Source organism: Urocitellus parryii, chromosome 3 (genome assembly GCF_045843805.1).
Source record: "Urocitellus parryii isolate mUroPar1 chromosome 3, mUroPar1.hap1, whole genome shotgun sequence".
In the NCBI taxonomy this organism is placed as follows: Eukaryota; Metazoa; Chordata; class Mammalia; order Rodentia; family Sciuridae; genus Urocitellus; species Urocitellus parryii.
The window spans coordinates 29,002,533-29,025,653 of NC_135533.1; the positions used below are offsets into that span (position 1 = coordinate 29,002,533).

The 23,121-nt window shown below is 38.2% G+C and overlaps 1 protein-coding gene across 1 annotated transcript in view; it reads right to left on the reverse strand.

Moving 5' to 3' along the window:
* Positions 1-3,989: 3,989 nt before the first annotated feature.
* Cdk6 (cyclin dependent kinase 6) overlaps positions 3,990-23,121 on the reverse strand; it is a 200,657-nt gene continuing 181,525 nt past the window's right edge. Inside the window, exons 5-7 of the mRNA XM_026391545.2 lie at positions 12,719-12,769; positions 7,977-8,112; positions 3,990-4,861 (exon numbers count right to left, since the gene is read on the reverse strand). Of these exons, the coding sequence (XP_026247330.1) occupies positions 4,715-4,861; positions 7,977-8,112; positions 12,719-12,769 (334 nt within the window). The 3' untranslated portion in view covers positions 3,990-4,714. The remainder of the gene's footprint in view (positions 4,862-7,976; positions 8,113-12,718; positions 12,770-23,121) is intronic.

A 23,121-nucleotide genomic window follows, 5' to 3' on the forward strand; every position in this document is an offset into this window, starting at 1 on the left:
AATTCCTACAACATTAACTTTAAATTTCTGTAATAGTATTTCAATAGATGCTTGGGGGGGGGGGCGGGAAAGCGTGTACTTTCAAGTAGCTCTTTCTTCTTAAAGGCCAGAGCACCAGGATCAAGGAAACCAAGACTCTAATGGAAGTCCATTTATTAATCTAAACTAACTCCCCAAGAATACCAGCAAACCAGTAAATGCAAAATACTTTGAAAAGCTGGTACTCCACTTAAAAAACAAAAACAAAACAAAACAAAAACTAATTGAGAAAAAAAACATTAAGAGTATCATTTTCCTCCTACTTCTACAGTTCTGTTATTTACAAAGGTCAGAAGACAGAGAAGGCCAAAGGAATAGATTTGGCTTATTTTCTAAAAAAAAAAAACAAGTTAGAAATGCTTGAGATATAAGTATGTATCAAAATTGGACTAAAATTGTATTGATAATAATGAAGTCAGTAAGGAATGAAAATGCTATTTTCTCATGCTTTTGAGGAAATACCATTACTATTTTCCCCAGGATTTACATTGCTTTCAGGCTTTGGTAGTCTCAGGAAGTTTTTTGGAGAAGGCAAATGTACTTAATGTATTAATGTACATGATAAAGGAGTTTGTAAGATTTACAATTTTTCAAAAGTCCCACTGGCATAGGAAACACATGCCTTAAAAAATGTTTTTTTTTTTTAAATAGTGAATACTCTAAGGCATATGTTAATTTATGCCTGGGATAGCTTTTCCATAAGATTTGTTTTTGAACATGTCAAGTCCATAGTTTTCCAGGTGATTTTAATATCAATTCTTACAATATACTTGAGGATAAGAAAATATATGCTTCAAAATATATGTAACTTTGAAACTACCCTTTGAATATGTTCAGTTTCTTCAGAATTTCCTCTATTCACTGTCCAATGTTTCATAAATAATTTTTAAAGATTTAGAAGTCATGCCACAAAAAAGAAGTCATGCCACATCTTTATTCTTATGTCACAACATAAAACGTGCATTCTTTTGAATTCTATCAATATGTTCCTACAGCCAAAAAGTTTGTATTTGGAAAATAAAATGTAAGACACTCTCATGTGCTTATCATAAAAATAGACAAGCTGTCACTTAAAAGAAAAGCAATTCTTTGAACTAAGAATTTTAATATGCTTATGATATCATGAAGTTCACATGATTTAATTTCCACAATGGAATGAGAATTGCATTACTGACTTTAATTAGGTACCACTTTAAAGAGAGGCAGCTATTGTTATTAAAAATCAATTTAAATACATAATTTAAAGTTCAAAATGTTTGGTACTATTGTTTTTTTTTTTCAACAAAATGGATAGTACCATGTTCTAGAATCAAACTATATATTTTTCTATTAAAAGGAACACATTTTCTTTAAGATCTTAACATCTGTGCATTCTGAAATTTTCATTTGTACTGGAAACTAACATGCCGAGATTCTACTCTTTGTTGAATAATTTTAAACTATTTTTAGTAAATCACCTGGGGCTAAATGAAAAACCTGCCATTCACAGTGTGTGCTTCCTGAGGGAAAAATCTGAGAACAAAGGGGGCTGAAATGGCCCCAAGCTTTCTTCCAGAGAGGCTCTTTCTCTTTGAGTTTCCAGCCTCTTCAGAGGGACAAAGTGGGAGGCTCCAACCCAATGAGTTATTACAAGCTCTCAGGAATTATGTTATTGAGCTTAGGTTACCCTTTGCCATGAGATAGCTTATGATAAACAGATATGTTTCTTTTTCTTTTTTTTTATACTGAGGTTGTTATAACTCCATATAACAACAGCTCACAAGGCCTGGGCCACCAGAACCAAGCCCCAAACAGAAGCTATCAGGCACATACATATGTACACTAGTTCTAGTATATATTCAAAACGTGATTTCAAATCTGAGACTTTTTCTTGCCATAAGCTTCTTTCTTGGGGCAGTATGATCTTTTCAGTTAACCACTGCCTAGCTTTTGGGAAAGAAGTCTGAAGCCATGTTACAGAAGAATAAGCCATATTCACTAGGTTCTTATTCTACTGTATGCTTCAAAAAGGGCCCTAATGGCCAAGCTGCTCATGGGGTACCTGGGTTTTAGAAGTGGTGAGCCTGGGTGTAAAGACATACAACAAGAGAATCATTGCCTAAGTGCAACCACTATGGCAATGGAAGAACTATGAGACTTAACTGAGTTTGTGAAGCTGAGATGCCCTTTCATTCTGTGCCACCAGAGGGTGATGGGCAAAGCATCTAGTGCCAAAATGTGTTTGAATTTTTCTTTACAAACATTACTTATAAATAAGCCCAAAGCAGATGCTAGAAATAAAAACTGAGCTCACCAACATTTAAAATTCTAAAAAAGCTGAAAAATTCCAGTTCAGAACAGCTGCATTTTTCTTGAGGGAACCACTGAAAAAACTTTTGCAAAAGCAAAGAGTCAAGTTATGTTCACTTTAACACATGGATACCAACCAAGAAAAGGTCATGGTGAATCAGTGCAGTGAATTTTAAAATTAAATTTCTAGGCCCCAGGGAAAAAAAAATGTCTTTTGTCTTTTGAACCTCAATCAAAGGCAGAACTAATTTCCAGGTAAGACTTAGAATATACCTTGCTCAGAATGCTCCTAGATTCATTATATCTCAAGCATTTACAGTGGTGACAACACATCATTAATGCTGTCACAGGAAGGAAGTATAAACCATGCTTAGCCCATCTTTTTTACCTTGTGTTAGAAAACATTCCTGTTCCTAAAGCTACTGAACTAGAACAATGTTAAACAATGTATGTTTTAAAAAAGAACAGTTCTATCCCCAAAAAGCTTTTGAGAAGAAACATCTCCTAAATGTTCTTCTTGTTCAGGAATTACGTTCTTAAGCTTAGGTTATCATTACCCTTTGCTATGAGATAACAATATGAAGCTGGGAAGAATTCAATGAGCTTGATAATGCATAAGCATCATTTGAAACACTTTCTACTGAGCAAAGCAATGGCCAGTCCTTGAAAAGCCTAACTCTCAACATAATCTAGCTGTTTGTTGCATGTCCTCAAACAGTCAGAAAGCACAGGAAGCAGAACTTCTCCAAGGACGCTTTCTGTGTCTTCTGGTTACTCAAGTTCTCTCAGCACCAAACTATAGAGAAGGCAGAGGTGGTATGGGATACAAAGGATGAGAGAGAGAAAGCATCTCGAGAAAAAGAAGAGCTGTTTATAATGCCCAGGTCAGAGAGCAGGAGTGAGCACAAGGCACTGGAAACAAGAATGGCCTGGAGGAGGGAGACAAAGATTATTTAGAATATTAACAGCTAGCTCTAAAAAAGAGTTAAAGACATTCCCTCAGAAATTACACTAAGCATAAATTCTACAAAAATGTAAAACACTAAGTAACAGTTTATAGCAATCTGTGTGCTGGTGACAGAGTGGAACAAGTATCCTATTCATTGCTTAGGTAACTCAAGCAGATGCCAGGTAGGAAAACTGCATCAAGAACATATGGGGCCCTGTTAGGATTGCAGAATCAAGGCCATAAACCATAATCTGAAGCTGCCTATTTATGAAAGGTTCATTGAAAGCAAGCAAGCAGGTGGTGCATGGAACAGCTTTGGCAACTGTTATGAGTTATGAAATGGGAGCAATATATATGAGAGGTGCTGGGAGATAGATAAGATGGACACTTTGCAAATAAGGCAGGGCATAGTGAAAAGTACAGTGTAATAGATACAGAAAATTTAAATGGTATCTCTGTCCCTTGTCAGAGAGAACTACTCTCCAAATCCAAACAGGAAACAGTTTTGACAAATTCCTAAAAACAAAAACTAAGTAAAAACGAAAACCAAAAAAGAAGTCAAGACATTTCAAACCAGAAAATAAAGGTTTTCTCTAGTTTTTTTTAACCTATTCGAGGTTCAATCCCTAAATCTATAGCAAGTAATAAAAAGCTTATATTTTCAAAAGAAACAGTAAAGCATGATACTATATAGAAGGTTAAAATAGACTTACAACAAGTAAATTCAGTTTCAAAAGAGTAAATAGAATGCATGCTTTAAAAAACAGGTCTCTTAAAGGATATTAGAATTTTTTTCTTCCTTTTTGCTGTGTGTCTAAAACTTCACCTTTAACTGCTAACAAATTTACTCCTTTTGGCCAGAACAGAAATGCTGAGGACATAGGCTCAACTTTCTAATTTGAGAAGATCATTCTGGTGAATCACCTTCAGTGAACAGCGTCTGGAATTTTATCGGTCACCTTGAGTCTTTAAAATTCAATTATTCTTGTCGTTTACAAAAAGTAACACTTTAAGAGATCACAGAATCTCTCTTACACACATGTACACACACACTCAAAAGTACCAAATCAGGCCCAGCAGCTGCAGAGAGGTTACATCATAACTCAGCTGTGCCTGGATCACCCACTTCACACTGGCAGCATTCAAGGTTAGAAATATGAAATGGCAGCACAATTGGTCAGCAGCTTCTCTTCTTCTGGAATTTTTCCAGGTTCTTGAAATAAACAGACAGACAAATGAATGAACATAAAGCTGCAATCACTCTTGCATTGATTCCAAAACAGTAAACTAGGCGGTTTCCTTGAAGAAGCAGAACCCATCCAAAAGATGGCAGCTGGAAGGCCTCCAGACAGTGACCTTCAATAGCTCTGCTCAGGGGGACCCAACAGCCACTAAGGGTATTCTCCAGATGATCAGCTCAAGATAGCCACGGGGACCTTAGGCTGTGTTCAGCTCTGAGGGGTTCTGGCTGGGCGGCAGGTGGGAATCCAGGTTCTCCTTGCACCTCTCCAGGTCTTGGAAGTATGGGTGAGACAGGGCGCTGTAGGCAGATATTCTTTTGGCTGGATTAAATGTCAGGCACTTCTGTAATAAAGAAAAAGAAATGGACGGATATAAAACATCAGTGTAAATAATATGCTTTACATAGTTATTCCTCTATTCACTGTCACGTATTAAGTATATCTATAATAAGAATGAATATTTATTTCAAGGAACACTACATAATATGTAGACAGTACTTTACTTGTATGTGCTCCTAATGCATAAATTGCCCTGAAGGAAAAGACAACATCCTTTGGGTGTCTGTGGTATGTTGCTTATCTATGGTTTCTCTCCAGATTACTCCACATTCCTTAAAAAATGGAGGTGTAGCTCAGTGGAAGAGTGCTTGTTAGCTTGTTTGATCCCCAACACCCCCAAAGTTAATATTATATTTGTAGTATGTATATAGCCTTACTTATGCTGAGATTCTTCTAGAAAACTTAGTTCTATAGTCAGGGACTTTACCCTATCATCTTGCCTTGGCCCAGGGTTTGTCAATGTGCAGATAACAGATGAAGTGTCCTACTTAGGTGTAAAGGGTAATTACTGAACAAGGTGGTGGAGGTGTAAAAGGTAATTACTGAACAAGCCCCCCCTAGTGGAGGGGTTCAAATCTAGGTCTCTATTACTTGCCCTAGGACTGCATCACCCAGGGGAAGGATGCCCTCTTTCTAACTCTCAGCAAGATGCCCCGTGGGCTAGCAGCATCCCTTCAAGGAACCCATAAGATTCAATTCAAGTCACTAAAGTCTATTCCAGGTGGACGATTCAAGCACAGGAGTACTATAGCAAATGAGCTGGTCCCTGCACTTAAGGAGTACCTGGTCTGAGTCAAATGGTCTGGTCAGTTTGGCTAGGCAACTGAGGTAGAAGGTAAAAGGAGGGACAGGTGAACCTCTGCTCCCAAACTGTCAACCAAGTCCCTAATGTCAGTCTCATTTCCACTTCAACCACACGTAATTTTGTTCCTCCACTCCTTTCTCCTTTAACCAAGCTGAGCACCTACCTGGTGACAAGTACTAATTACCATGAGTAGGACCTGCCCATTGTCCCAGGAGCCACAGGCCACAAAGAAGCATACCATTTGAGGCAATGCCCACTGAAGAGAAGTGGGCCTCTGTAATGCCTATAAATTTCAAGACCTCTATGTAATACAAAGACTTAATATTTTTATGGTTATGCAGACTTTTCCACTCATTTAGGGTTCCTGCTCACAGTCCTCCTTATGTTCTGACTAGATTACGGACCCCATTAATAGTTGAAAGCTACTGGTCTTAAAGAAAGGCACATACAGGCTGGGGGTGTAGCTCAGTGGTAGACCATTTGCCTAGCATGTATGAAGCACTAGGTTCAATCCTTAGCACCACATAAAAAATAAATGAATAATAAAATAAAGATATTGTGTCCATCTACAACTAAAAATAATAAAAAAAGAAAGGTACATACAAATAGAAAATTCTATATATAATTTCAGGCAAATTCTCTAGTCCCCTGAAATCTTATTTATCCTAAGCTCCCTATCAGTCTGCAGATTCCAGTTTCAGTTTTGGGTCTTCTGAAAAATCAAGAGCTAAATGGCAGGCAGAGAAAGGAGCTTGTAGCTGGGGATATAGCTTGGTTGGTATATCCACATGCACAAGGCCCTGGGTTCAATATTCAGCACCACCAAAAAAAAAAAAAAAAAAAGAGTACAATCCAGAAAGGAGCTTGTGTGTAGAATGGATTCACTGTCTCTAATAGGCAACTTTAGAAAAGCTTTGCAAAGACTGCTCTTCCAAAGGACAGAAAAGCAGGGGCAAAGTTCTTGAGTCTGAGTCTCTCTTTCTGCAGTCCAAGGAGGAAAAGATAGAGCAATTGCATTAGGGGCAGGGGTGGGAGAAAGCAGTCCCCTAGGAGGACATAGGAGAGAAGAGAAAAGCTTTGTGGGAATATGTGTGAGATAGGAAGAGATGTCCCTAGAGGATTATCTGGGAGGAAGCCCTTTCCTGCAGCTGCACTGATAGTGTAAGAGCTGGGAAGAGAATGGAGGGAAGGAGAGCTCCTTACTCAAACAAGGGTGTGTGTGAGAACTCCAAGGGGAACTCTTAATATATTCTGTCCTACAGAATTATAGTTAGAAAAAGGAGTTAGGTTCTATTACTCCTCTATTTCAGGAACAAGGCTGGCATGAGAATTAACTCAAAGATCTTGTGTAATAATATTGCTTCTGCACAAAAATTTAATTTCATTGCCAAATAACTACTTACAAAATGAGCTTTTAGAATCCTAACTTAGCCAAGACTTGAATACTGTGATAAACTGGATAATTTTTCGCATATACTCCCTTTCTTCTCTCTTCTCCCTCCAAAGGAGGGGTAATCCTTCCTCCATTTCAAGTTGGCCTTGGTTATGTAACTTGATTTGGACAACAGAATGTGGAAAGACGACTGTGGCAGGATGATTCTTCTAAGCCTAGGCCTTTGGGGGCACTATATGTTCTTGCTTGCCTTCTGGGAGCATCTACCTACTGCCATGAGGAAAGCAAGCCCCAGGGAGCTGCTGCTTCTTGTGGAGAAGACCTGTACTTGACCACAGCCTGAAGCAGATGTCAGAGGCTCTTAATTCAGGAGGTAAAGGATATACCCATTACTGACTGGGTTCTGTCACCAAGAGAAGCTCCCAATAGGTATACTCTTCTGTACCTATTTTCTGGCCTTTGAGTTCAGAAACTTAGGTACAGCACCAAGTATTATGAGTTTGAGTCTGAAGGATTTTACATGTGCATGGCATGTTAAATACTTAAGAAATTGGTCCCAGAAGGAGTTTTGCTACTTGGTTCCTTTGGAAAAACATTCCCCCAAGATGTTACTATTTATGAAAAGGGACCTTAAAAATGACAAACAAGTTACTTAAGGCAGCACGAACTTTAAACAAGGAAAGATAATATTTACTTCTAAACAAGTATATGCCCAAGCAAATCCAGAAGCTTCTAAGGCTTCAAAGATGGCAGATTTTATTCAGAGTGTGGATCAGAAGGACATTCCAGAATCAAAATCCACAAAACCCATGAAAAAACTGCAGCCAGCTGTGATGGCTGTAGCCCTTGCTGAACTGATTCTTGTGCCCAGAGCTCAGTATGAATAATACCATCCCAGGGCACAGAACTGCATGAACTTACCAGAAGCAGGTCTTTGCCAAGTTCGTCGATATCTGATACAAACTTCTCAATGGGTTGGGCAGATTTGGAATGAAAAGCCTGCCTGGGAAGGGCAACGTCTCTAGGCCAGTCCTCTTCTCCTGGGAGTCCAATTACACTAGGAAAGAACACGTGAATGTGAGCATTAGCTGCTATGCCAAGTTGTTTCCTCACCAAATTCTAAAGAGAGCAAAAGCTCTTGAGATAGGCACTGGGGACAGAGATTCCCCAGGAGAAATTCACTTTATGACTATTTGTCTCTGCCCTACTGCAATATGGTGATCATCTAACAGGAGAGGATAGGTAAGCTTATAGGAAAATTGTAAAATTCATTGGAAGGAGATAAAGGATTACTCTGGCAGCAGATTAAAAATATGAGATGATGTAGAAATGGGGCATATATTAAGGGCAAACACCCTAACATACTGACAAAGCAGGACCTGCTGGATTCAAAGGAGACCACATGGGTACAAAAAGTCTTCCTTTATGCCCACGAGTGTTCTTTGTGTTCTGATGGAACACCTCAGTGAGGACATGCTTTCTGTTATGGTTTCATTAATACATCCATTTGGTTAAAGAGTAATTCCCCAAACAGAGATTACATGCATTGGAATCAGACAAAGAAAAAAGGCTAAAAGGTATGTTCTATTTTATGCAAACACTATTTTATAAAGAACTCTACAGTATTCCAGAGCAAGAAAACAATAAACCATAAGAATATCACTCACATTTCCTCTGAAAACCATTCTGGGATCAGAGTCGTAGAGAGAATAATAAGTGATAAAGAGAGCATAGGCTTTGGAAAGAGGTAGATCTGGGTTCAAATTCCACACCTCTCACTTACTGGTACTAAAACCAAGTTGTTTTGACATCTGTAACTCTTGGTATTTTTATGTATACAGTGATGGTAATTTATGGCTGCAATGAAGGTCAGTGATAATTTATAAAAAGTATATAATACAGTGCCCCACACATAGAACACACAGTCAATATAATTATTCATTATTATCATAGTTAAAAATGTTATTAATGTAAAGTGCATCAATAAAGGAAATATATCATTACTACACTGCAAATAGGAACTGCTTGACTCCCAGTTATGTGTAAACTTAAAATTCTTCAGAGATATTCATGAGCCAGTGGCCCTACATAATTTATACATTATATAGATATTATTTACAGTTGATGTAAAGGTGGTTAGGTGGGTTTGAATAAGAGAAATCAGAGAATGCAAGAACTTATATCTCACAAAAATGGCTAACTCCAAACTAAAAAAAAGTCACAGTTTTGTGGACATGGCATCCAGTCAAATTCTGAGTTAAACTGATTTATTCCAGTTAGAAATGATGCCACCATTTCATGGTTCATCTTAAGAGTCTTCTCCTTGGTCTGTACTTTCTAAGACTTAGCCTAGGAAGGGGTGACCTCATGAAAGGATTTCCAGGTTTCAGGAAGATAAGGTGGTAAATGTCACAAGATATGCAAGGCTTTGTTTTTCTTACCCTGACCTAAACAAAGCCCAGGTGACAGACCTCACCTAGGGAGGAGCATATATACCCCTGGATCATTGCACCTGTCACTGGGTGTCTGGGGCAAGACACTAATTCTGCTTCTGTTGGGCATCTGAAAGAGTCACATTATTGAGGCAAAGACAGGCACATGGATATATTTACTGGAACCAACCTGAGCAATATCCAAAAGTTTAATAGCAAGGTCGACAGTGAGAGTAAGAAAAAGAGAATGGGCTGGGGGTGTAGCTCAGTAGTGGAGCATAAGCTCAGAATCCAGGTTTTGGATTCAATTTCCAGCATCCCACCCCTCACCAAAAAAGAAGAAAACAAAAATGTCACTATTAATTATGAAAGGAGATGAATGTGTATATGTTTGGATAGATGGGATAGGGCAGGGGTGGCAAACAAGAATGTGTATTAAAAATCCTTTGAAATTTTCTTTCATTCCTATTTAGTTTTTCTTTTATAGCAGTATTTTTGCTAAAAATTGATTACAGAAATTTTTAGAAATAATTAAAATTCTTTTGGGTTTGCAGCTTTGAATATATGTGTATACACACACATATATGAAGACAAATATAGTTAATTACATTTAATGATGATACTGTTCTTAAAAATTCGACAAAATGTCATGTCACAAGCTAAAAACATGGTTTCATTTTAAAGTGTTTGTTTTTTTTGCCTTCTTTTTTTTTAGTGCTTGTTTTTTGAAATTTCCTTAAACACAAACATTTCTCTTTAAGATTATGCAAATATAACATGTATGAAGACATAAATGGTATGGATATATTTTGTATACAATCAGAGATAGGAAAAATTGTGCTCTATATGTGTAATATGAACTGTAATGCATTCTGTCATATATAACAAATTAGAATAAAAATAAGATAAAAAAGATTATGCAAATATAGCTTTTCCTTTTAAAAAAAATTCAGTCTCATGTCCAGTATGAACTTTTATGGTCTATATATGAACATTGTGAAATCCTGATTGGTTCATTAAGAAGTAATTGCATCACATTCCACCATTTGAACCACTGAATATAAGCCTTAAAAACTTGACATTTATACTGGAAAGACTGACAGGATACAAAATCTATAAATGGCGTTGATAGAAAAAATTTCTCAAGTACTTTAACCGTGACACTAGGGTGCAGCATTGTCCCTTTTCTCTGGCAAGGTAATGCATTCAGAGGAAATAAAACATAATAATTTTGATGAAACAATGCCAGAAACTGAGAAATAAAATCTAAAGGCACAATCGAACTTTACAGCTTCTTTTCTCCTGGCAACCTAGGATTGTCAAGCCTTTGCCAAAAGTGGAACCAGCTTTCCCTTGGAAGTACGTCAGACAGGCTGGTCAAATGTTCCTTCTGGTCCACTGCACTGGCTTCATGTGCTAAGGGAATGCTCACAAGATTGCAGGCTGTGCTGGAGGTGGACAGAAACCCCAGGTAGTTTAAATAAGGGAGAGCAGGTGATGGTCTTCTGAGCCTGGCAAGCTGAGTTCAGTACAAAGTGTCTTTCCTTTCAACTGAGGGGCACTGGAAAGTCTGACTTTCATGGTTCCCTCTTTTTTTTTTTTGGGGGGGGGTGCAGGTAGAGGATATTGAACTCAGGGGCATTCGACCACCAAGTCACACCCCCCAGCCCTATTTTGTCTTTTATTTAGAGACATGGTCTCACTGAGTTGCTTAGTGCCTTGCTTTTGGCTGAGGCTGGCTTTGATCTCATGATCCTCCTGCCTCAGCCTCCTGAGCAGCTGGGATTCATATTTCCCTCTTTAGGGTCACATGCACACAAACTGTGTCCAGTGACCATGGGCAGAACAGATGCAAGTTCACCACTAAATGATCAATGGACCTGATATCTAGAAGGAGGGCAACTTGAAGGCTGAATTTATCCATCTCAAAGAGTGGCAGCAGCCCCAGACCTGGGAAGCCCCCGGATAAAACCAAGAACCAAAAACCAGACAAAACTTGCAAATGTTTTTTAGGTCTTAAAGTCATTGGGTTCTGACTCAGGGTAGCATTGGCACCAGAGAAGGGCTATCAGAGGTGCTTCCAGTCACCAGAACAAAGTCTGGTTTCATTTTTATTCCAATTCTTTTAAGCAGTTATGCTTGAATAGATAGTGCTAACATAAACTTCTGTTCTTTTCCGCAGTCTTACAGACTTCAGATTTCATAAAATTTACCAGGATTCCTAGAAAATGTCACAGAGCAATGATCACTGCTATTTTTAGTCACTTTCTCTTTACTCCACCCCAATGCTGATGGGGTTTAGTAAATGCACAAACCCCAAAAAGATGCCATGCTGCACGCTGTGAGAAGAAATGTCCTGGTTACACTCTATGAACATTAAAGCAGACAGACCCTCACAGGCACCAACATGCAGTCGTGAACGGAGCTCTGCAAACCATCAAGGAGCAATGTAACAAACAACTGGAACCCAGAATTTTGAGACCAAGAAAGGATCATATGGAGAACTCAAGTTAAAGTTTCATTTCTCAAATGAAGTTAAGAAACAAAAAGATTGAATAATTAGTGATGAATTATAATACCAACAACAATCATTAACACTGTTAAAGCACTTACTACGTGCCAAACACTTTGTAAGCCTTTTAAAGGGTGTTTTAAATGACTTTCTCAAGGTTGCAGTTAGTTAGCCACAGATCTAGAATGAGAATCTAGGATTCTCATTTCTTATTTGGTGCTCCAAAGAAAACAGGATGGTGTAGCATCCCAGTCATAGCCCCGGAAATCAAATCAAAACAAACAAACAACAAACAAAAAACAATGCAAAACAACCTGGATGACCAAGGATAGTTGATATGGACAGGAAGCCCTCTGGAAAAGGATGGGTTATTAAGCCACCAAGTGCCTTACCTCTGTTGGGAATGTTTGAAATGACCAGGAGCAGACAACACATCTGCTCCAAAGAGGTGAGGCTTAGCCAAGCAAAGAAAGAGGGGCAGCAAAAAGATCCACACAAGCAGCACACAAGCCTCCAAAGCACAGCAGTCAGACTACACATCATGGTGGACTCATAAGACAGTACTTATACCCTGTCCCCACTCACCACACAAATAATACTGTCTGCAGCAGCAGCTTGGGGGTAAGAAAGACAAGAGATAAACATATTACATGAAAGTCAGAAAAAGTCATTGTAAATGTTTCCATGCTATATAGACACTGATTACAGTGATTACTTACTCCAAGATTTTTCCTAGTTGATCGACATCAGAACTCCCACGAAAAAGAGGCCTAGAAGAAAAAAGATAGATCTTAAGGAAATATCTCAGATTACATTTCAATCATATTTGCCATTATCATTGTTCAGTAGGAAGCAAAATATTCTCTGTGAGTGGGAAAAGGAGGAAAGAACTGTGATGTCTTTCCTCTGGCCAGTGAAGTGACCCTTACTTTCACTTATGGTAAGGATCACTCACAAGCAGCTGGTGATCCTGACTTGGGTGTTTCATGTCATGAGTATTCTACTGGCAGTCACTGCAACAAGAACCCTCCCACCAGCAACTCAGGTTGTGATGTTGGTGTTCACTTTGTGACAGGGCAGAACACATCCTGGTCCTGTTCTCACCCCAGGGGTAGATGAGACTCTCTGAAGCTATTCTTGATGAGATGCTTCTCAGAGCATGGTTCACACCACTTCCTTATGGGCCTCTCTCCTGTCTGTCCTAAATCTGCAGGTAGCCATTTCTAGGTCTGTTTTCTTGATGATGCCCTCTTCCTTTCTCCTAATATTATGGTTGCTAATCGTGAAGAGATCAAAAATCTTTACTCCAGGCTTCAGAGATGATTGTGTCCTCTTCCGCACACACCGCCCTCCTTGTCTACACTGAGCCTTTAACTGGCAATAAAATAAGCTCACTTTGTAATATTTTTGGTGTTTTCCCAAACAGGTCAAATAGGTCCTTGAGAGTGGTCAGGGACTTCTCTAGGTTTCCCCATAATCCTTGTCCTAATGCTTTACCTTAACAGGTACATGGTTACCATATATTTTACTTGACTTTGTATACACCTATGGTCCACAAGTATATTCTCTCCTAACTCCTAGCTCATCAGAAGCAGGTATTTTTCAACACTAATATATTCTAAAATATTTGTGGCCTATTATCAGGAACCATATTTCATTTTATGCTAGATGTAAATTCATAAAGTAAATTCATAAAGCCCCGAGTTCTTAAATATTTTCTATGCACAATCAATGCACTTGCTGTATAGGTCAAATACAGAGAGTCCTACAGAATCATAGCATTAGAAAACACCTAAAAATTCTTCAGTCCTACTTTGTATTCCTGTCATTATTCCTGAAGATAATTATTTCCAAATGTGATGAAAAATACTTTGGGCTGGATTGTGTCCCCCTCAAATTTATACTTTGAAGCTCAACCTTTAGTATCTCAGAGTTTGACTATATTTGGTGACAGGGACTTTAAAGGGTAAATAAAACAAGGTAGTTAAGGTGGGCCCTAATCCAATTTGACTGGTGTCCATAAAAAGAAATTTGGACAAAGAGACATCAGGGGTATACATGTGCTCTGAGAAATGACCACCTCAGAACCCAGCAAGTAGGCAAGCCAAGGAGGGAGGCCTGGGAGAAATCAAGTTGACACCTTGATCTTGGACTTCCAGCCTACAAAACTGAGAGAATATATTTCTGTTCTTTAAGCTATTAAGTCTGCTATTTTCTTGTGGCAGCCCTAGAAAACAAATACAGGCAGCTTGCACACCACTTACGTAATCAAATTCATGAAGAATTATAGAATTGGGTTCTATAAGACATCTAGACAGTTGTTTTTTGGGTGCTGGGGATGGAACCCAGAATTTTGCATGTGCTCGACCACTGAGCTACATCCCCATCCCCTACACAAGTCTTAAAAAAAGCACAGTGAGGCAAGCACAATGGCACATGCAGATGATCCTAGCAAATTGGGAGGCTGAGGTAGGAGGATCACAAGATCAAGACCAGTCTTAACAACTTAGTGAGACACTTGTCTGAAGATTAAAAAAAAAAAATACTGGGTAATGTGCCTCTGGGTTCAATTTTAGTACTGGGGGTAGAGGGAGACATCAGAATTAAAAAACAAAACAAACAAAAAAAAAAAAACCAAAAAAACCAAAACCATAGGGCTGGGGTTGTCAGTGACAAAGCACTTGCCTAGCATGTGCAAGGCCCTGGGTTTGAGCCTCAGCACCACATTAAAAAAAAATCAATTTTAAAAAAAAGCCCATAAAGGGCTGGGGATATAGCTCAGTTGGTAGAGTGATTGCCTTGCATGCACAAGGCCATGGGTTCAATTCCCAGCACCACACACACACACACACACACACACACGCCCATAAAAACAGGGAAAACAATGGGATATTTTACTGTTGTATCTAGCATGGTGCCAAGTGCTCCCCAAATATGATCTTCATAATTCTCACAAAAATTTCAGGAGAAATGTAGTATTATTATTGTCCCGATTTTCAAATGAGGAAATGGGATCAGAGATAGTTAAGTCACATGACTTAACTAATACATATCAAACTACAGATATGAAATTCACACTGGGTTTGTCTTGCCCAAAGCCTCTATACTCCACTATTATGTTGCAGTACTTTTATTTTGTTCTGTTAGTTCAGTCATCTCAGCTAATCCTCTAGAGAGAACAGCATGGGACTCTGAAGAGCACTTCAGAGACCTGATATTTCACAAGCTGGTGCCTGTGGGATTCTGTATTATACTCAGTTTGCTTTGCAAGTGTCTTTAAATTCTTTCTCTACTATAACAGGGAACCAAGCAATCCACCAGATCAACTGATACTCTCTGTAACTTAGTGACTGGCAGCTATGGTCTGAACGTTGGGGTCCCTCCAAAATTCTTAGATTGACATCTAATACCCAATGCAATAGTATTAGGATATTAGATTTTAAAGTCCTTCCCCATCAAGCTCAATCTTTGAAGAGTTGCTTTACCCACACTTACTCAAGACACGATTTTTCATTCTATCCAAATACCGAACTTGTGTTTCATAGAAACAACATTTGCATACCCATTTATTTCCTTAATATAAAGACAATTATGAAATCACAAAAAATAAGTATAACTGGAATTATGAGATTTAGGAACACACACAATTGACCCCTCCTGGTTAAGCATACATCTTGAATGGCTAGAGTGGTGGGTGTGCCAGCTTAGCAACTTTACAGACAAAATTGAGGGCATCAGTTAAACTGATGAGCTGGTGAAGTCTATGCAAACATGCCAAGCCTCACCTTTCAGGAAGGAAGCTGTTCTCCACAAAGGCAGGGCAAAACTACCCATAGAGTGACATGGACAGCTTAAAATACATATGTAGGCCATGGCTATTGGGAAGCAAACAAACCAGACTATCTTGAATGGATGTTTCTCCTAGGCAAAGGTATAAGACTAACTCTTGTTCTGGGGCATGTGTCTTGGTCTGTTTGGGTTGATAAACAGAATATAAATAGAATACCATAGGCCAAGGCACTTGCAAAAACTGAAATTTATTTCCAGTTCTGGAGGATGGGAAGTGTAAGTAGGGGCCCACTTCCTGGTTCATGGATGGCTCTTTTCTTGCTTTCTCACACTGTGGAAAGGGTAAAGGACCTCTCTGACCTCTTTTACATGGGCACTAATCCCATTTGTGAGGGTTCCACCCTCAAAACCTCATCACTTCTCAAAGGCCCCATCTCCTAACACCTTGAGGGTCAGGACTTCACATGACTTTACCAACATATATCAAATTGGAGGGACACAAATCTTTAGTTTGTAGCAGTGAGCACTGAAACAGGGACCTGAAATTCAGTTGCACCAGTGGTTCATTCCTTTACTGTTTGGGTTTCATTTCCTTTTTCATTTCTGTCCCCTGGCAACATTCTGAATTTCTTGTTAGCTCCATTATGCCTTTAAACAAATGTGTGCTATGCTTAAGCTAACATTGGCTAGGTGTTTTAAATATTTATTTTTTTAAATTGTAGTTGGACACAGTACCTTTTTTTTATTTATTTATTTTTATGTGGTGCTGAGGATCGAACCCTGGGCCTTGAATGTGCCACTGAGCCACAACCCCAGACCCTAAGTAGGTGTTCTAGTAGAGCACTTTCAAAGTCATGTTTTACCATACAGCCAGATATAAAGTCTTATCTCTACTCATTGGCTGGAATTTGCTTCAGTTATGATGTGCCTTCTTCCATCCTTGAGTTAGAACTGGCCCATCAGTTTGCTTCTTTTAATAAGGAGTGCAGGAAGCAGAGGTCTGAATCCTGACCACTATTCTGTGAACACTTAGCAAAACCTGCCTTGGAGAATGCTAGAAGCTCTGAGACAGCAATGTGGTGGACAGGTCACCACCTTAGGGAGTGTGACTCTGAGCTCTGTTAACTTAGCTTTGCAGCAGATACAGCATGAGTTATATACAGCTACTAAGCCCTGAATGCATGCAATCAGTTATTAAAATGGATCTCTGGATGAGAATACATAGTCACAAGAAAATGGAAATGAGTTATATAGGAGGGAACAGTCCAGGAGGTGAATTTTGAATGTGACTAAACTTTTAGAACAATTTGGTCTTTGGCTGAAAATTCTGAATAGTTTGTCGGAGATTTTTTTTTTTTCCATATGAGAGGATGCTGTGTACATCAGGAACATGAAGAGGTATAAGGGATTCAGAGGAAGGATGGAGTATTTCATCATGGTGAAATCTTGAGATGCTATGGTAGAATATGGAGATGTAAGAATATATGATATAATCTGTCTTTTAATCAAGCTGTCTGGTAAAAAATATCTTGGGGCTATCAGGTGTCTTTAGGTGTAGTTATTCTCTCCTTGGGTTAGCTGACTTAAATATCCTTAAATTCATTTAATTTATGGCATGTTTTAGATAGATGGATATGAACATAATCTTTGGTTTTGTGGAGAGTTTATTTCTACAGCCTTAGGTAATTTTATAATGATAGGAATAATTTGGTTAACACATACAATAAATTGGACTTTATTATACTAGTTCTTTATTATATTATTATAACTAGTTCTTTATTATAGAACAGAGCTGGAAGGAAGTAGATGGTTGAAGAAGCAAATAAAAGGCTGAAAGAGACATAACAGAGACAACCTGAAGAGGTCCAAAGCCATGTTGAACTCTATTTTCTTCCACTGCCTGAAAATCTACCTTCCTGGACATTCTAGTGTATACTTAGAGAAGCCATGCTGCCATGCTTGGAGACCAAAATAAAAGCGGAATGCTTTTTATACAGTGAGACAAAGGCCCATAAAAAATGAAAGCTATGCAACTTATTTTTCAAGAAGAGAATCCACTAAACAAAACCATCTTGCCTGCTTTTAGACATAAACCTTTTAGGTGACAAACCAAATTCTTTTTTAAGTAATTATTTAAAGATAAAATCAGCAATAGAGAATAGAAAATCTGAAGGCTGTTTTTGTATTTTTAAAAATGTTTCTGCTTTATACAGTGCATAAGGGGGTGTTAAATAACAAAATGGAAAGAGAACATCTACCAAGAACATCTCAAAATTAAGACTGTATAAATTATTTTCCTAGGGTTGGAGTTATAGCTCAGTTGGTAGAGCACTTGCCTAGCATGAGTGAGGCACTGGGTTCGATCCTCAGCACCACATAAAAATAAAATAAAGATATTGTGTCCACCTACTATAAAAATATTTAAAAACAGGGCTGGGGATGTGGCTCAGGGGTAGAACGCTTGCCTCACATGTGAGAGGCACTGGGTTTGATCCTCAGCACCACATAAAAAAGTAAATAAATAAGATAAAGGTATTATGTTTATCTACAACTAAAAAAATTAAAAATAAATTATTTTCCTAGAGCAACATTTAAGGAAAATGTTTTTATTATACAGGATATTGCATAAGGTCAGCGAGTTTCACTTATTTTACAACATCAAAAACTACAATTACTTACTTTAAATGACTTTCCAGTAGTTTAGGATAACCTCTCTCAAACTTCATTTGCTGAAGACCTTTGTTAACTCTCAATTTCACGAATCCCATTTATAATTTTATGTTGGCATTTCCTGGCACCTGTCTTATGATCCTCTTTGCTTCCTAAGATTGTCTCCATACTCACCTCTCTGCACCTTATTTGCGTCATTTGTAAAATGGAGATAATGATGCCTACCTCATAGGATCAACTATGTGAGATTATGAATATATATCATCTATGAGAATACCCAGCTTCCGGCAGACCTTCAATAAGTGGTGACTAAACACATACACACCCACCTTCTCCTATTCCTAGCTGATATTATACACAGTTGACAGTACAAGTATTTCACAGGATGAACAAGAAAGAAGAGGCCATTTTTTACCATGTGGTGATCTCCAAATCATATTTAAGCTTAATAGTCCTTCCTCTGGGCCACTATACATTACAGCTCTTATAACATTATAAAGGAAAGAAAGTATTTTTGTAAAGTGTGGACGCTAAAATTTCCAGTGAGGATTACTTACATCTGAATTGGTAATGTTATTAAAATATCAATCACCATATAGTAAAGTCTGTTATCAGTGAGGTGAATTTTTACAGGTCAAATTACAAAAGAAATCATGATTCAGATTAAGTGTCTTTTTAAACAGGCAACTAAACGAACATATAAATATCATTCATAATCTCAATGAACAGTGGAAAATAGCACTTAAAAGTGGGGTATATTTCCGTAGATGAGAAGTGTGTATGAGGAAATGATTCATGCATAATGGAAGATGAAAGACTTCATTTATAATACATTCATTGTACTAAAAAGACAAGGAAGTCTTGGGTCACCCTATGGAGCACCTTTGTAACCTGCATTTGACCTGTGGCTATACTATAGCTGCTATCTTTCTTGATTAGTAGAGGAATTTTCCATGTTCATGAAGTGACCTTTTGAAAAATATAACTCTACATTTTTATCCTTGCTCCTCTGTTCTGTTCTAGAGTTGTTATCTGTTAAGTTAAAAAAGTTAACTTATCACCTTACAGTTACCACCTAGTCAAATAATGGGATTTAGCAGAAAATCAATTAAATGATTTAGTTAGTAAACAATTAATGATCACCCACTAGGCACACAGGGCTGCAACTGAAGCTGGCAGATTCAAAAAAGAAAAAGGTATATAAGGTATAGATCATATTACGTAATATTACATATAGTCTATATAATGTGTAATATACATACAAAATAGGTATTGAAATTATATCACAATTTTGTGTTTATGTTAGTAAATTTATTAAAATATAAATTTATAAACTTACACACACACACACACACACACACACACACACTCTCTCTCTCTCTCTCTCTCTCTCTCTCTAACATATTGATCCCTGTCCCTGTAGGAGACAACATGAACAAATGCAACATCACTACATGGAGGAGTTTACCCCAGTTTACTGGTGAGGGACAGAAGGCTGAGGAAATCATCTACTCTTTACTAAAATATTTGGAGGTACCTGATAAACCTCTTTTTTACAGATGAGAAGTGATTTATCTGAGGAAACACAGCTGAGCAAGTAGCTAGGCTTCTCTGTTTGACTTCAAGGGATAGCAAAATAGAAGCAGTGTTAAGAAAGATTAATTTAGCAGGGGTGAATCAAGGGGGCTGGAGATTGAGCCGGGGGGCCAACTAGGAGGTCAGTGCAAAGAGATGACAAGGATCTAACTAGTTGGGATGAGGAAATGGGAAGAGATAAAAAGATATTTAAGATAAGATGATCCAAAGAAAGACTGAACGTGACTTGGAAGGAGCATGATCTTAAGTTGGTACTTTTAGTAAAGCCAGGAAGAATGAGATGTGTCTGCATGTGTGTGTGTGAGCATGTGTGTATGTGTGATTAGAAGATAATTTGACTTTAAATATGTTTTTTAACTTTAAACATAGTTAAAAAATGTATAGAGAATGAATAATATCCAAGTACCCCCAGGTATACACCCCAGCAAATTGAAAGCCTGTCCACACAAAAACTTGCGTGTGTGAAGGTTCATAATAGCATTATTCTTCACAAACAAAAAGTGGCAGCAACCCAAATGTCCATCAGCTGATGAATGGAATTGGGTATGACCCTACAAAGGGATTCGTTTAGTCATGAAAAGGATGAAGTCCTGGTGCAATGCGAATGACCCTTAAAACCATTATGCTAAGTACAAGAAGTCAGCTACAAATTGTGTGAGTCTATTTATATAGAACAGGCAGATCTATAGAGTCAGAAAGTAGATTAGTGGTCATTTGGGACTAGGGGATTAGGCAGGAAGTGACTCTACAGTAGATTGAATGTCTGTGTCCCTGCAACATTTGTATACTGAAATCCTGACCCCTAACGTGATGGTATTAGGAGGTGATGCCTTTGGTAGGTGATTAGGTCATAGATGGGATTAGTGTCTTTCCAAGAGGCTCCAGAGGACTCCCCCATCTTTTTGCCATAAGAGGGCTGTCTAGGAACAAAGAAGTGGCTCTGGCTGGATGAGAATCTGCTGGTGCCTTGATCCTGGACTTGCCAGTCTCCTGAACTTTAAGGAATAAATTTCAGTTGTTCAGAAGCCATCCAGTTTATAGTATTTTGTTACAGCAGACTGAGATGAATAAAGACAGACTTAATGAGTGTGGAGAATTCAAAACTAATTGTGGTGTTGATGGCATAACTCTGAATATGTTAGACTAAAACAATTGAATTGTCACTATTTTTTAAAAATATTTTTTTAGTTGTAGATGGACACAATATCTTTCTTTTCTTTTCTTTTCTGTGGTGCTGAGGATGACCCAGTACCTTACACGTGCTAGGTAAGCCCTCTACCACTGAGCTACAACTCCAGCCCCTGAACTGTCACTATTTATATTGAGTTGCATGATATGTGAAATATAATATCTCAATCAAATTGTGAAAAAAAGTATTTAAGAAATTATTTGTCTAAGCAAAGTTTACAGAATCAGGACAATAAAAAAATACTAAGAAAACTGCTTTAGGTCTAATTATATGAAAGGCTTAGTACCCGGTAGTGAAGGACAATGACATTTATTTTACCATATATTCAATCAAGAAAACACCTAAAGACCTGTGCTTTGCAATTCATGAATAAAGTATTAATATGGCCTGAAACTTTCCTATTGACTTATCAGGTAGGATTAAATAATAAACTAACTCCTTATGATCTCTTCTAAGCATTTTATGAGCACTATTTTACAACCAGAAAGAAGAAAGCCAACTGCACAGCTACTTGTGTGTTTGTGATCTGTTCACCTTGTTTCTTAATTCCCCAATAGTAACCCACTTCTATTACTTCTTGACTTCTTCATTTCTACAGACCAACCAGAGGCTCTCTGAGAACAGGGCCAACCTTCAGTTGTTTCTGTATCCAGAGCACACAATTCACTGCCCCGTCTGTCCATAACTGACACTATATTAATACATACTCAGTGGTTACTGCTCCTCCCTGGAAGAAGGCTTTCTTCCCCTTCTTTCTACTGATTTCAGCTCCTTGTCTCAAAACCTATTTCTGGTTCATTTCTGGGTAATTCAAGTGTGAGCATGGACTTGTGTGTGTGTGTGTGTGTGTGTGTGTGTGTGTGTATATATATATAATTTTATTTTATTTTTTGAATAGATGTAGACATACTGAGAACTAAAACTGGATTTGATTTCTTAAAATTTTTATTTATTTATTTATTTACATGTGGTGCTGAGAATTGAACCCAGAGCCTCACACATACTAGGCAAGTGCTCTACCATGGAGCTACCCACCCAGCCCCTGGATCTGATTTATATTGCTGTGTCTATTGATGCTTTAACCAGTCTTCCCTAGGTACCAGACAATACTGCCTGAAAACAATGGGTATTCAAAAACTGACAATTACTCTCCGAAATCCACAATCTTGCCCAAACTATTACAGAAGCTGCAAGAGGCAATCAGGATGGGGATTCTGCCCTTACTGCACCCAAGGGATGGGCTCCCTAGGATAAGAAAGAGTAGCTTGAGAAAAAGTGTAGCAAAGGCAAAATAAATGAATAAAGGATGACAGAGGGCGTGGAAGGGAAAGAGGCCCTTGAAGGAAAGAGCCCAGAAAGGAAGAAAGGCTGGTGGGAAAGACCATGGAAGAAAAATGAAAAGCCCAGTAATGGAAAGGAAGGACTGTGGCAGAAAGAAGAATCTGAGACTAAGTTCTGTCTCCAAGACAGGCACACAGAGAAGAAAATCCTCTACCAGGGAAAGGAGGTGCCACTTACAGGAAAGACTCAGTTCTCTAACAAGTTAGAGTGTGGGGCATCTGTCTTTAGGAGGGACTACGAGTCTGGTAATTTCCCTAAAAATAAATAGCTGAATTAATTTCCTCTTGTTACCAGATGTGAATACTTTATTGCTCCATAGAGGGCTCATATTTACTGAGCTATGAATAATGTGAGAGCAAAGGAGGAGAAGGAGAAGAAGAAGGAGAACTAGTAGCAGTAGTAGTAAGCAGTCACTAGTTTTCAATTCACAATGAGAATTAAACTAGAGCTCACCAAACCCTCTGATTGCTGAATCACTGCAAAACTCACAGATTAATATATTTACTGAGTCCACTTTATATGACTAAAAAAGACTAA